The sequence below is a fragment of the Schistosoma mansoni genome (assembly GCF_000237925.1).
Source record: "Schistosoma mansoni, WGS project CABG00000000 data, chromosome 3 unplaced supercontig 0141, strain Puerto Rico, whole genome shotgun sequence".
NCBI classification, from domain to species: Eukaryota; Metazoa; Platyhelminthes; class Trematoda; order Strigeidida; family Schistosomatidae; genus Schistosoma; species Schistosoma mansoni.
Window position 1 is genome coordinate 655,340 of NW_017386011.1, and position 13,242 is coordinate 668,581.

At 36.5% G+C, this 13,242-nt stretch overlaps 1 protein-coding gene across 1 annotated transcript in view; it reads right to left on the reverse strand.

The window, feature by feature from the left end:
* Positions 1-4,117: 4,117 nt before the first annotated feature.
* Positions 4,118-13,242, reverse strand: part of Smp_151720 (hypothetical protein) — a gene marked incomplete at both ends in the record, with an annotated part of 26,367 nt that continues 17,242 nt past the window's right edge. Inside the window, 6 exons of the mRNA XM_018791244.1 lie at positions 4,118-4,389; positions 5,861-6,094; positions 9,338-9,577; positions 10,989-11,249; positions 11,436-11,502; positions 12,779-12,845. Coding sequence (XP_018645579.1) covers positions 4,118-4,389; positions 5,861-6,094; positions 9,338-9,577; positions 10,989-11,249; positions 11,436-11,502; positions 12,779-12,845 — 1,141 coding nt within the window. The remainder of the gene's footprint in view (positions 4,390-5,860; positions 6,095-9,337; positions 9,578-10,988; positions 11,250-11,435; positions 11,503-12,778; positions 12,846-13,242) is intronic.

Genomic DNA, 13,242 nt, shown 5'->3' on the forward strand with positions numbered 1-13,242 from the left:
ATTCTAATCCGTCTGCACTTATTCCTCCTCCCAAATGTTCCTGAGTGGAAAATGAAGCCTGTTACAAGTTACTTCAATAATTGACTTCAGCTGCTATATTTTCAGGTCCTGCTGCTTTCCCATTCATGATTTGTCTGATGGACATCTTGACTTAACTGATTGTTGGTGGAGAGACATCTATGGGACGTTTATGTATGCTGCTTCCATGTCTGGCGGATTCAATGATCCTGGTCTATTCAACGGTTCCACGAAGTATTCTAAACATCTGTTCCTCTGTTCTTGAACCTCCGTAATTGCCTTTCTTTCTTTGTCCTCGACTGGTCTCTCCTATTTACTATATCTCCGTTGTATCACATAGTTGTTTCATATCCCCTTCTCTTGCAGCAATTTCCGCCATCGTTGCTAGTTCTCCCATGTAGTTCTGCTTGTCGGCTTTATTGCACTTCTTCACTTGCTTGTTTGCTTCTGCGTACTCTGCTTGTGCCTTGACCTTCTGTGCTCGTGTTCGACTGTTGTTAATGACTGTCTTCTTGTTCTTCGTTTCTTCAATCTTGTCCATGGTTCCCATAGAGACCCATTCCCTATGATGATACTTCTTGCGATCCAGAACCTCCTGAGAAGTTGAAGATAGTGCTTTTTTGATCCCTTTACAGTTGTCCTCCATAGTAACTTCTTGTTCTTTCAGTAGATCTTGTAAGGCTTGGAATATGTTGTTGAGAGTTATCCTGAATTCGGTGAGTTTGTTAGTATCTCGAAGGAAAGCTGTATAGAACCTTTGTACTGCTGTTTCCCCAGTTGTCCAGTGTTTCTTTACATTCACTTTCATCTTGGTCACAATCAGGTGGCGATCTGAAGCTGTGTCGATTTTTCTCGTCTTCCATTGAACCTTTGAACAATTTGTTGATACATATATGACCGACATTATTCTCAGTAGTGTGATCAGGTCACACCCATGTAGCTTTCTTTATGGGTCTTTAGAGGAATATAGTACCATTTATGACCACGTTGTTGAGGGAATATAAAATTGATAATCTCTTATTATTTTTATCCTTTTATCCCGGTAAATGTCGTTACACAATATCCTCATATATGGAGTTTCTCGCCTTGAGATTTGGTTCCCTCATCAAGACAGTCGAATCCGATCATGTGCACCTTGTTACGATTGACTGAAGTCGTTTTCATTTCAAGTACTAGGGAATGTGTTGCATCAGATAGCATCCATTGCAGTCCCATGCTTCCTTGTTTTGAAGAGTGATTTGAAAATCCTAGATCCATGAGGTTCCTATTCCGCGGATTTTTTTTCTTGCTCCTTTCGAAAACATCGGTGTTAGTCTTCATGTGGGAATCGTCTTCTCCTTTATGTTAAGAGTTTAACAGTATCACTCTGGAACTTATTCTTTCCTGTGAAGCTTGAGTCCCATGAGTCTCACTTATTCCTAGCATCACCAAGTTGTATTTCTTCATTTCCTTAGCTATTTGACCGGTCATGCCGGTCCGGACATCCCACGTACCTATATTATTTGTTTTTCGTTGGTTTTCAGAAGAAGGGTCAGCCTCGTGATTTCTGAGGAATCTCAGCTTACAAGGTGAAACGTCATATTTCGTGTGAAGACCTTTCGAAACGCAAGTTTCGAATGATTTACAAAGTTCTCCTCCAGCTAGTTTTTTTAGCAACGTTGACTTCTACGGGATAGAGTTGCTTACCACATGCACAACCATTATCCCTTACTCGAGCTTAGAATAAGTGGGCTATTGGCGAAGTTTTAAGGCTCATCACGGTTTGTGATTGGTTTAACCTGGTGTTTACCACAGAAATGTGAAATTCCCTCCTTCAAACTCAAATATTTTTATAATCATTTATATAATGTTCAATAATGGTTTGCACTGGATTATGCTACATATATGAAAATTTACTCTTATTCTATTTCACAGTTGTATTGCCATTTATGCATACTTATTGACGCCAACTTACCATACCTCTATACACTTTAGAACCACTTAAAATAAGTTATTGTTCGATATTCAAAAAACAATACTTTTCGATTAGAAAACTTGTTATATATCAAATTCTTATCGGAGTTTCACAGGTCCTATTTCGCACGTTAATCGATCGCCATTTTGTTATATTCAGGGTCAACAGTCATTCATTTAGCTCCAGATGATACAGCATCGCTTCTGTATTTGGTTCGTTTCCAGGGGAATAACATACTGAGAAAAAACGACCACTAGCTTTTATACACAATTTTTATTTTGTGCTACCTGGTTCAAAGGATCATAAAAATGATAATAATATACAACCGGACTCCAAATAGCTTGTTTCTAGCGATCATAAGGCTACAGTTGGAACAGCTTCAAAAACAATGCAGATGAAACCGACATCCATAAACAACTGTTCTTATATGAAGTCGCACCTTGTCTATGTTGTGTTAAGAATATTTATTCAAATACTTAGATGCCACTGACGTTAAACAAGCAAACTTGGGTACTAAAATTATTTGGTAATAGGTAAACTCGCGATAGTGTTTGTATACTACCTAGTGTAACTAGTAGACAGTTATTTGAAGTTGAAACTACATGGGATAGGGCGCAATACAGGAAAGGGGTTGTATTGAGCTAGTTTGTGTATTGATTAATTCATCTAGATTGTTTATTAAATGACGACGACTCTCCCCTAACCAATAAATATAATAGTGAGACTATTTCCAAGATCAGTACTTAACGACTATTGGTACAGAATGCAGATGTCCAGGGCATAACATGAACGGTAAGTAAATTTTGATAATACACTTTAAATTTCTGTATCATTTATACAACAAAATAGAGTGAAAATGTAGCAACGCATAACAAAACCAAGTAATCACGATACAGTCATGCAACAATATAAGTGGTAAAGAATAGGTCCGGGATGAACAAAAAACACATGATATACAACACGACAAAACTGCGAGCAGGCGGACGAAAAAACAGAACTTCAATTATCTACTGGTAATTATCACATATAGGACAATTAAAAGTTTAAAAAGGAACCCAGATAGAGAACAAGGTAAAAGAAGAAAAGTTATGATAAAAATGAATTTATTGACTTTTTTCATCAAAAGGATACAATCTATTCACTTATGGAGTATACATCAATTTACATCCCCAACCAATAAGTCGAAAATAGGATATATGTTGTGTCATTATACATACGTTGATAAAGGATTTTGTCCAAGGCGAATTGAAATGAGAGTAAAAATGAATCTTGAATGGATAAGAAATAAAGAGAATAGCAATAAAATACACCAGGAATTTGTATATAAACTCAAATGATTACCTACCTACTTAAAATCATAATAATCCTTTTCCTGCGAAATAACATAAGCTTAACAGTTTCTTTTATCCCGGAATTAAACTGATTTTGGAATATGTTAAATTGATAGTCATTATAATAGAATTTACTGAACTCCGCCTGTAGCTCGTCTAGAGTTACTGCCGGTCCCAAGCCCGGGTAAAGGAGGAGAGTTGGGCATGGGATTAACGACCCCATCCCGTAGAAAAATTAACTCGCTAGAAAAACGCTAACCATGGTGAGTGGCCTATGCTCCTTCATGAAGGGTAACAGGCGTAAGTAAGTAAACAGATTCTTAAAGGATTTGTCAAGTAAGAAGAAACGTGTAATGAAAATGTCGTAGACAATATGAAACTAATTGAACATTGTAAACCTCAAAAAACAAGTACTTGAAAGTAAACGATTCATATAGACTCAGTAAACAATCGAATATCTCAGTTGTATACACAGGGATGTTATTCATTTGTATCTTCATTTCAACCACTATTGGACTGGGATTTGTATGGTTACAAATGTCGGGAAAAAAACATACACAAAACAAAGAATTAATAAATGCAAAATATTTAAAAAAGAAATGACAACACAGATGAAGCTGTAATTTGAATTAAAAAACAAACGATATGTTGAGGGGGGGGACTCGAAACAACAACTGTCATAGAAACTGTAGTTGCCAGGTAAGAAATGAAATCGGATTAAATGCAAATCAGAAGATAGAATAAGAATCAGTTGGATAGTGAATAAAAAAATATGGCTCAACTTCCATTTTCTATAGTTAATTTCAGTATTATTTCATCGTATTTTGAAATTGCATAAAGCTGGTCCAAGTAATTGTTTCCAATCGAAATCGGAATTCCTTGTATAGGAACATGAATTTGGTATTGGTGGATTAATTAAATTCCATCGACGATTTTCTTGAGCTAATAATAAACCACAATAAGGAACAATTGATGTACGATGATGAAATTCATCTGTTGATAAACTATTTCTGAAACCATGACAAACTAAATGACGTGTACAAGTGTCCAATGAAGATGCATGTGCCACAATTAATAAACAAGTATCTGAAAAAGGTGAATAAAATTAAAAGTAGAGCAGAATGCTGTAATAATGAAACACGATATTCATGGATAAAATTTCACACTCAATCGTAAGGTTCACGTTGTTACATAAGATGACTACTACAGGTCATGTTATTACTTTACAATTGAATCTTCAATAACCTGGTGCACAAACTACTGAAACAAACAAGGTAAACAAAGATGGATGCCAATTAGAGACTAACCAGTTGCAGTCCTAATACATCGATGGGAAGATTCAAACAAACAATACTAAATGAATTTTACTGAAACGAACGCCTAAAAAGGGGGTTGATTAGCAAACCATACTTAAAGTTTATTGTAAAAATAAATTATAACGATATATCTTCTGATTCAATATATTTCTGAAAGAAACGAACTGTGAACTCATAGCTTAATCAAATGATCATGATAAATTTTCACCATTCTGACTACGAACACAATAAGTTATGTTATTTTCCTACTAGAGTTAATGAGAAAGGGAAACTATTGCTACATTAAAAGCACAAAATATGAAACACTGAACTACACCTTAGTGGACATATCATATTCCCTGAGAAACCTATAGGTTCGGAGTTAAATCTCATTAGCAGTATTTGTTTATTTGAACACATAAACATCGGTACAAGAAGACACCAAATACATATGCGCCACATGAAAAATTTCATTTACTTTGTGTGAGGGCTTTGATACTGCCCAGGTGCCCAACACGAAGCAGGTGGTTTTCTTAGGAGGCCACACCCAAAGCCTTTGACCTAAAAGTCTGATCCACAAGGTAGTGGAGCATCGTAAGGAGATGTAGTCCCATGATAGCCGGTGACCAACAATTGGTTTAAACGCCATTTGTTCCATCAGGATACTGGAGCCCATGTCCACCATTGGTTTGGAATCAGGGTTTTCCAACTCCCCTAGGTGAACTTTCTGTGTCCAACAACCCGGTTAAAGCGCCGGATATTCCCTTTTCGTCTTCTCGATTTCATAAACAATAGTAATGCCACGAGAAGGCAGTGAGTGGGACTTCCCTGACAGAGGCTATAAACGCGTGGCTAGGTGAGAGCATTTCGAGAGGGAGAGCGGACTCTCTTCACTCTCGGCCGTACCAGGGCATTTGAAGGCCATTTCTAGATTACCACGTAAATAAAGCTCTGTTTCATATGCCTAATGTTATTTACTTTTCTTTAAGCCAAGCTACCAAACAATCGTTCAAACTTGACATAACCAACCGATCGAATTCACATGTTCTAGTCACTAGAATTGAAATATTATAATAAAATAAATCTAGCAATGTGTAATCTTTCTTAGTACATATACATTTTAGAAAAGAACAGATACTAAACATCAAACGTACACTGGATATGACATGATAAATTAGAATGTGATGTGTGGAAGATAATTTAGCATAGTTCATGTATATACATGAAAATACACTTGTAAAGCATGACAAAACAAAACATACCTTTCGACTTATGAACATTTAAAATACGTTTAATTAATACAGCAGTACGATCACAATAACCTTGAATAGATTCATACTTATCATTATCATTATACGAGCTAAGTGGTGTATAATTTGTATCCACATTATAACCAGCATGCTTTAATTGATGTACAGTCATCATTTTCGGTATACAACCACCGACATACCAACCATACCATTCAAATAAATGTGGTTCTATACGAATTGATAAATCTGACTACAAAGTAGCAACAACAATAAAAAGATGAAAAAAAATCAAGCACAGAAGCAAAAACGTTTATAACCTTACAACAGTAATGAAGATCTGCGAGTATATCTTACAAGGTATTCGCCCCCTAATGCCCTGGTACGGCCGACAGTGGGGAGAGTCCGCCCTCCCTCTTCAAATGCTCTCGTATGGCCACGCGTATATAGCCTCTGCCAGAGAAGACCTACTCACTGCCTTCTCACAGTGGCCTGAGTGTTGTTTATAAAATTTAGAGGACGAAAAGCGAATGTCCGGCGCTTTAATCGGGTTGGTGGACACGAAAAGTTCCTCTAGGGGAGTTGGAAAACCCTGATTCCAAACCTATGATGCATAAGGGCTGACTCCAGTATCCTGAGGGAACAAATGGTGTATGAATCAATCGTTGGTCACCGGCTATCATGGAACTGCATCTCCTCACGATGCTCCACTACCTTGTGGATCAGATCTTTAGGTCAAAGGCTCCGGGTGAGATTTGTGTGGCGCATATGTATTTGGTGCTTTCTTGTACCAATATTTATATGTTTAAACAAATAAATAATAAACTAGGTATTCACGAAGTGTTCTACATTTTAATAGCAATTATAAAGTTTTAAGTCTTGAATGAATTGTTTATTATTTTGAGTTTTACATCAGATTAAAGTACATAAACTCACAATGCAATAGCGATGGGTTGTGGCGAAAGTAAACGTGATTAGTCACTGGGTGTGAACAAACAACCACTCAATTTAATTACCACTAACTATGTGATTTTCTTTCCTTTATATCGATTTTTACTTCGAATTCACTCAAAGTGACTGTTTGTAATTGTTTGGAGTAAATTATTACTTTGTGTTACTCTGGTTCTCTGTTCCCGGTCGTGAATCATATATCTGGCTTAACAAGATCTAATCTACTTATAGTGTACCGTTCAACTATCCAATCTACCGGTATTATAAACTCAGTTCAGTATTATTACTATAGTACAGTGGTATGCCACACAAGTGTTTGAATCAATAAGTCACAATTTCATAGAATAAAAAGACATACAGATGAATTTTAGGTGGTCCATTCACTAACAAATTAAAAGAAAATGAGAATGTGCGAAATGCATCCAACTCACAATACTCTTCTCAGTTTTATACGTATAATCACAAAAATAAAAAAAATAAACTTTAACATATATCAGGGAACTCCTGATCACTGTATTCTTGCTGTGGGGGTGTTTACGAAGTCAAGAGGATGAACAGAGAATCTCTGCCGCTTCTACCAGGTTAGTGGGTATTGAAGATCTTCGTAGCAGAGTTCGAAAACCCTGATTCTAAATCAATGGTGCATATGAGTTCTGGGATAATTAGGGAGCAAATGGCGTATGAACCCATTGTTGATCAATGGTTACTATGAGATTACATCTAACGTTACTGCACTGCCTTGTGGAACGAAGACTTGGACAGGAGAAATCAATTGCATTATGCAAAATAACAGTGTCCTTGTAAAATATGAAAACAATGCATCAAATACACTGTTTGAACATCTTTTTTAAATTGTCTCTTACAAACTACACTGTTTTTTCATACCTGTTATTACTTTGATTGCTTTCACTTAAGCTTTCTCTTCACTTAGTTTTCCTCTTTGTCAGTACAGTTTTTACTCCTAATGTTCGATACATACTAATTATATCGGTTCGTATAAGTAGTAAATACCATATATAATGAGTATTTCTTAAATAATTGCTTTACCTCGTTTCCAGATTTCCCTAGTAGCGAGCTGTCATGTAGTTCATTGAATCGTTGATAGATTAGTGACCTTTCGTAAATTACAATAAGTTTATTGTGTACCTATTAATCAGCATTATATTTTAGAAGACCTAGTTTTGAACATACTGTAATTTCATATTCATGGCGTGCTGTAGTGTTGCAATTGATAGATACAATGTGTTTTTGATTTATACAATAAAAAAAGTCCAGTGGGTGACTTTCGTCTTATTCTAATCAGGGCACTGAAGGGAGGTGAATTCATGTGGATTAATCAAAGCATACATCGTATCTGTAAGTAGTGGGCATAAGTGTAGTGAACAAGACACGACTGGGGGACAATCAAATGTGTTTAGACACAAATTATAGACTATCTGACTAAATTCTGTTAACCATACAGCAAACAGTTAATTTGCAAATTAACAACCAATGGTCTCAGTTTTCATTGTTCTTTCTGTAAATATCAGTTCATCTTCTCTAATTCCATTGTTCATGCATTTACCTTATGGGTCTTCTGCCAAAATACATTGTACGTCTAACCAACACCATATACTACTTATATGGATATAAGTAGACCACACTACATTAGTATCAACGGCATGAGACTAACCTTTAGCAGGGATAAGAAAATTTCATAACAGTGTGTACGTAAAGCAATGAATATTAAGAATCAAGTCATTACGCATTATGACTAAAACTATTATCGAACACAGGGTGACGACAGAAAGAGTATAGGTCAGTAGTATATGGCAATTAGTAATAAGATAATCAATGATACAGGAATCAAGGCGAAAATTCAACAAATTAATAGTTTACGAGAATTTAATACAAAATATTGTCAGAAGGGGTTTTGTGGAGATTTCAGTATTTTTCACAGTTGAAATCATGAGTCAATTGAAGCTAGACCACCACGGAAAACCTGGAAGCACTGGACGGCCGTTTCGTCCTATTATGGGACTCCTCAGCAGTGCGCATCCACGATCCCGCACTCGCGAGATTCGAACCCAGGACCTACCAGTTTCGAGCCAGAGCCCTTAACCGATAGACCACCAAAGTATTGTACTTTATAACTTCGGGGAATAACCTTACAATAAGACACAATCAACCATAACATTGCTTTACACGATGCAAGTTACTATTCACTTATTAAATGATAGGCAAAAAATAGGATCTATTGACTGACTATTCTTTACGAAAAGTGATATTTTTTGACCGACAAATGAGATTAAAAAGTTCAGACCAGTCTATTTAATAATAATGTGAAGTTTAAAAGGACAAACATTCTCTCGCTATACGTGATGATGCAAACAATATATATATAAAACCTAATTATGATGATTCTAGCAACCAATATTCTAACCTATTACTAGATTACTGTACCAAATATTAATTATGTAAGAATGAACAACATATACTTCAAAGCGTAATGAGATAAAGCTCAAATTGTAAATAAAACACTTTCTATGAATATATTATAACATGAAAAGACACCCACACGACCCATTGCCCGTAATAATTCACAAGCAGTTTGAACACATCTAAATGCTGGAGAACAATAACACGCAGTGAAATAAACTCCAGCATCTGCCAAAGCTCTACCAGTTTCAGCTGATACAAATAAACCAATTTGAGTAATTGGTGAATCTAAAATATATTCAAAACAATCCGTTCGAGTAGGTAGCCAAGGTGGAAGGTTTAAATTGAATCTACGATAAACTCCTGCAAAGAAAAAAGAAATGATGATTCTGATAAAAAAAAGCTTGGACAATTAAAGGCATAATGTTTATTTATTTACTTATTAGAACACATGAATATTGGTACAAAAAGCACCAGATATATATGCACCGCACAAATCTCATTTCATTTGTGTGAGGGCTGTGATACTGCCCAGGTGCCCAAACCAAAACAGGTGGTTTGCTTAGGGGGCCACACTCCGAGCATTTGACCTAAAGGTCTGATCCCCAAGCAATGGAGAATCGTAAGATGATATATTTATTATTATTTATTTATTTAAACACATAAATATTGGTACAAAAAGCACCAGATAAATATGCGCCTCACAAATCTCATTCGATTTGTGTGAGGGCTGTGATACTGCCCACGTGCCCAAACTGAAGCAGGTGATCTTCTTAGGGGGCCACACCCGGAGCCTTTGACCTAAAAGTCTGATCCACAAGGTAGTGGAGCATCGTGAGGAGATGCAGTCCCATGGTAGCCGGTGACCAACGACTGATTCATGCACCATTTGTTCCTTCAGGATACTGGAGCCAGCCCATGTGCACCATTAGTTTGGAATCAGGGTTTTCCAACTCCCTTAGGTGAACTTTCCGTGTCCACCAAACCCGGTTAAAGCACCGGACATTCGCTTTTCGTCCTCTCGATTTCGTAAACAACACCCCGGCCACTGTGAGAAGGCAGTGAGTAGGACTTCCCTGACAGAGGCTGTATACGCGTGGCCATATGAGAGCATTTGGAGAGGGAGGGCGGACTGTCCCCACTCTCAGTCGTACCAGGGCATTTGGGGGCAAAGGTGTGACGAAGAAGGATGACTAAAGAAATAGATAAAGGCAACGCTAGCAAAATAAGGTTATGTAGATTTAGCAAGAAAATTCATCTAATTGGGTGACATTTTGTTTAGAGCTGACACACAAAAGAGCTGAATGAAACACTGTAAGACCTAAACAATTATTTAGGTATCTATTACAAAGAGCAAATAATACATCGACTATTACCCCTTGATGTCTCTCGTGTTATTGGTTTGTTATTACCAAGTTCTTTGATAAAATGAAAGCAGGTGAAAAAAACTGGTGAACGGTTGCTCAACTTTGTGGATCAGTTGAAGTTAGACATTAACATCGTTGGATACCGGCCGGCTCAGTGGTCTATCGATCAAGTGCTCTGGCGTGAGACTGGTAAGTCCTGGGTTCGAATCTCGCAAGTGCGAGATCGTGGATGCGCGCTGCTGAGGAGTCCCACAATAAGACGAAACAGCCTTAAAGCAGTGCTTCCAGGTTTTCCATAGTGGTCTAACTTCAATTGACTCACGCTTTCAACTATGAAAATCCTTTTTATACATTATACTGGAACATATATGATAGATAATATATTAAAACTAATGAATATAGAATACCTTTATGATTGAAACATTGAGTAATCCATCCATGACCAAAAGTAATATCTACACGTTCAGCATGACGCATAACATACATTTGTCTTGACTTATTCTGAGTATGACGTTTAACTGATGATTGATAGTTATTAGTATTAATACATTTAAGATTACTTTCATTTAATTCATCATTAGTTAATGATGATTGGAATTCATTATGACAAGTTGAATTTGCACCATTAGTGAAGTATAAATCACATCGATGATCAGATATGTGTTTGTCTGTATTATTATTATTATTACTATTATTAGTCGTTATGGTTGTTTGTACACTTGATTTACTCTTTACAGGATCACTAGTAGAAGATGATGATGATGATGCTGATGATGATGATGAGAAAAAAGAAGAGGAATGTTCTGATGAATTTGAAAGACATGGTGATAGGATAGGATAAGTTGAATTTGTACTTTTTGCAATAAGACTTGAATTTTGACTTGATAGCTTTTTAAATTCTTCATTATGGTTTACATTATTCTAAGGAGAAAAAGTTTAGAAAAAGAAATAGAATAACGAGTTTCATCATCACACAAGATATTGAAATTATTTGGTAATAGTTACGTCATTGTTTACAGCTCTGGGTTACACAATACTGGGTTCATAGAATGACCGTTAGGATACATGTTAAGTTGTGGTAAGCAAATGACAGGAAGCTATGAACATCAAGAAGGCGTGTATCTAATCAAGAGAGAATCAATGATATCTATAATGAGGAGTGGGGGACTAGCACGAAACCTAGTTACATAGTCTTCTGTCTATTTCAAACAATCATATACCCTCAAAACATAGTATATACAACGTCGGATCACTTAGATTAATAACAAATGCTAAATTTAGTACTTCCTTTAGCAGTTTGCGATAGAGATTTATGAAAGTCCTTTTGGATAAAGAACTTACACAGCAATCAAACTATTATTATTGTGTTAAGGAACATATTGAATAACCAAATCGAAGGTCCACAAGTACTCATTTCATGTTACCGCTAACTGTGTTTACAAATTTAGGTATACCTATAAAAACAGCTACATTAGCAGAACAGAAAGGACGGGATATTTTAGATTTTTCGAATATGCTCCTAAAAGCCTTTGTTTATTATTATTATTTAAACACATAAATATCAGTAAAAGGAAGCACCAAATATATATGCGCCGAACAAATCTCATTCGATTTGTGTGAGGGCTATGATACTACTACCCAGGTGCCCAAACCGAAACAGGTGGTTTTCTTAGGGGACCACACCCAGAGCCTTTGACCGAAAGATCTGATCCATAAGGCAGTGGAGCATTGTGAGGAGATGCAGTCCCATGGTAGCCGGTGACCATAGATTGATTCATACGCCATTTGTTCCTTCAGGATACTGGAGCCAGCCCATGTGCACCATTGGTTTGGAATCAGGGTTTTCCAACTCCCCTAGGTGAACTTTCCGTCCCCCCCCCGATATCTACCCTCTTCCCCTCCACGACCCTCTTCCGATCTTTTCTAAAACAACCCCCCCGCCACGAGAATGCAGTTAGTAGGACTTCCCTTGAAAAGTGTATAGATATTCACAGAAGAACTAATAATATCTCTGAGACAGTCAGCAAGTTTACGACATTGAGTGAACTTAATTAAAATTTTTAAGTGTAGATTAAATTCAAGACGTGGAAGCTATAATTAACTACAACAAAAAAAAGAACATGACAGGACATGGAAAAAATAAGATAGTATAAGAAATATTCTAAATAAATTGTTTATTACATAATGGATTACTTACCGTATTAGTTGGACAATTTTGTTTAAGGCATGATTTAGCTGGAGAGGTTAAGTTTAGTGGGACGGAACTTTTAAAAAACAACAACGTGAAATTACCTTTTTATTATTATAATTCATATATAATGTATTGATGAAAGCATGATAAATAAAGCATTAGATTTAATCTTAGTAAATTTATTTTGGTTTCAAGATGTAGTAACAAAGATGTAAGCTATCACCAATATTTGTGGATACGTTTAAAAAGGCTCTAGTCAGGTCGAAACGGGAGATGATGCCAGATGAAACACAGCCGAACCACACCTAATGATACGTTGTCAGAGCAGAAGTCCTCAACAGAGATCCTCATGGGAAGACTGAGAATGATCCACAAGCTGATGTTTCTGAGAACCAAACCACCACAGACTAACACCCAGGAGCTTCCAATGTATGAGGTTGGGTGTCTGGTGTTTGCTCGTGACTACAGAT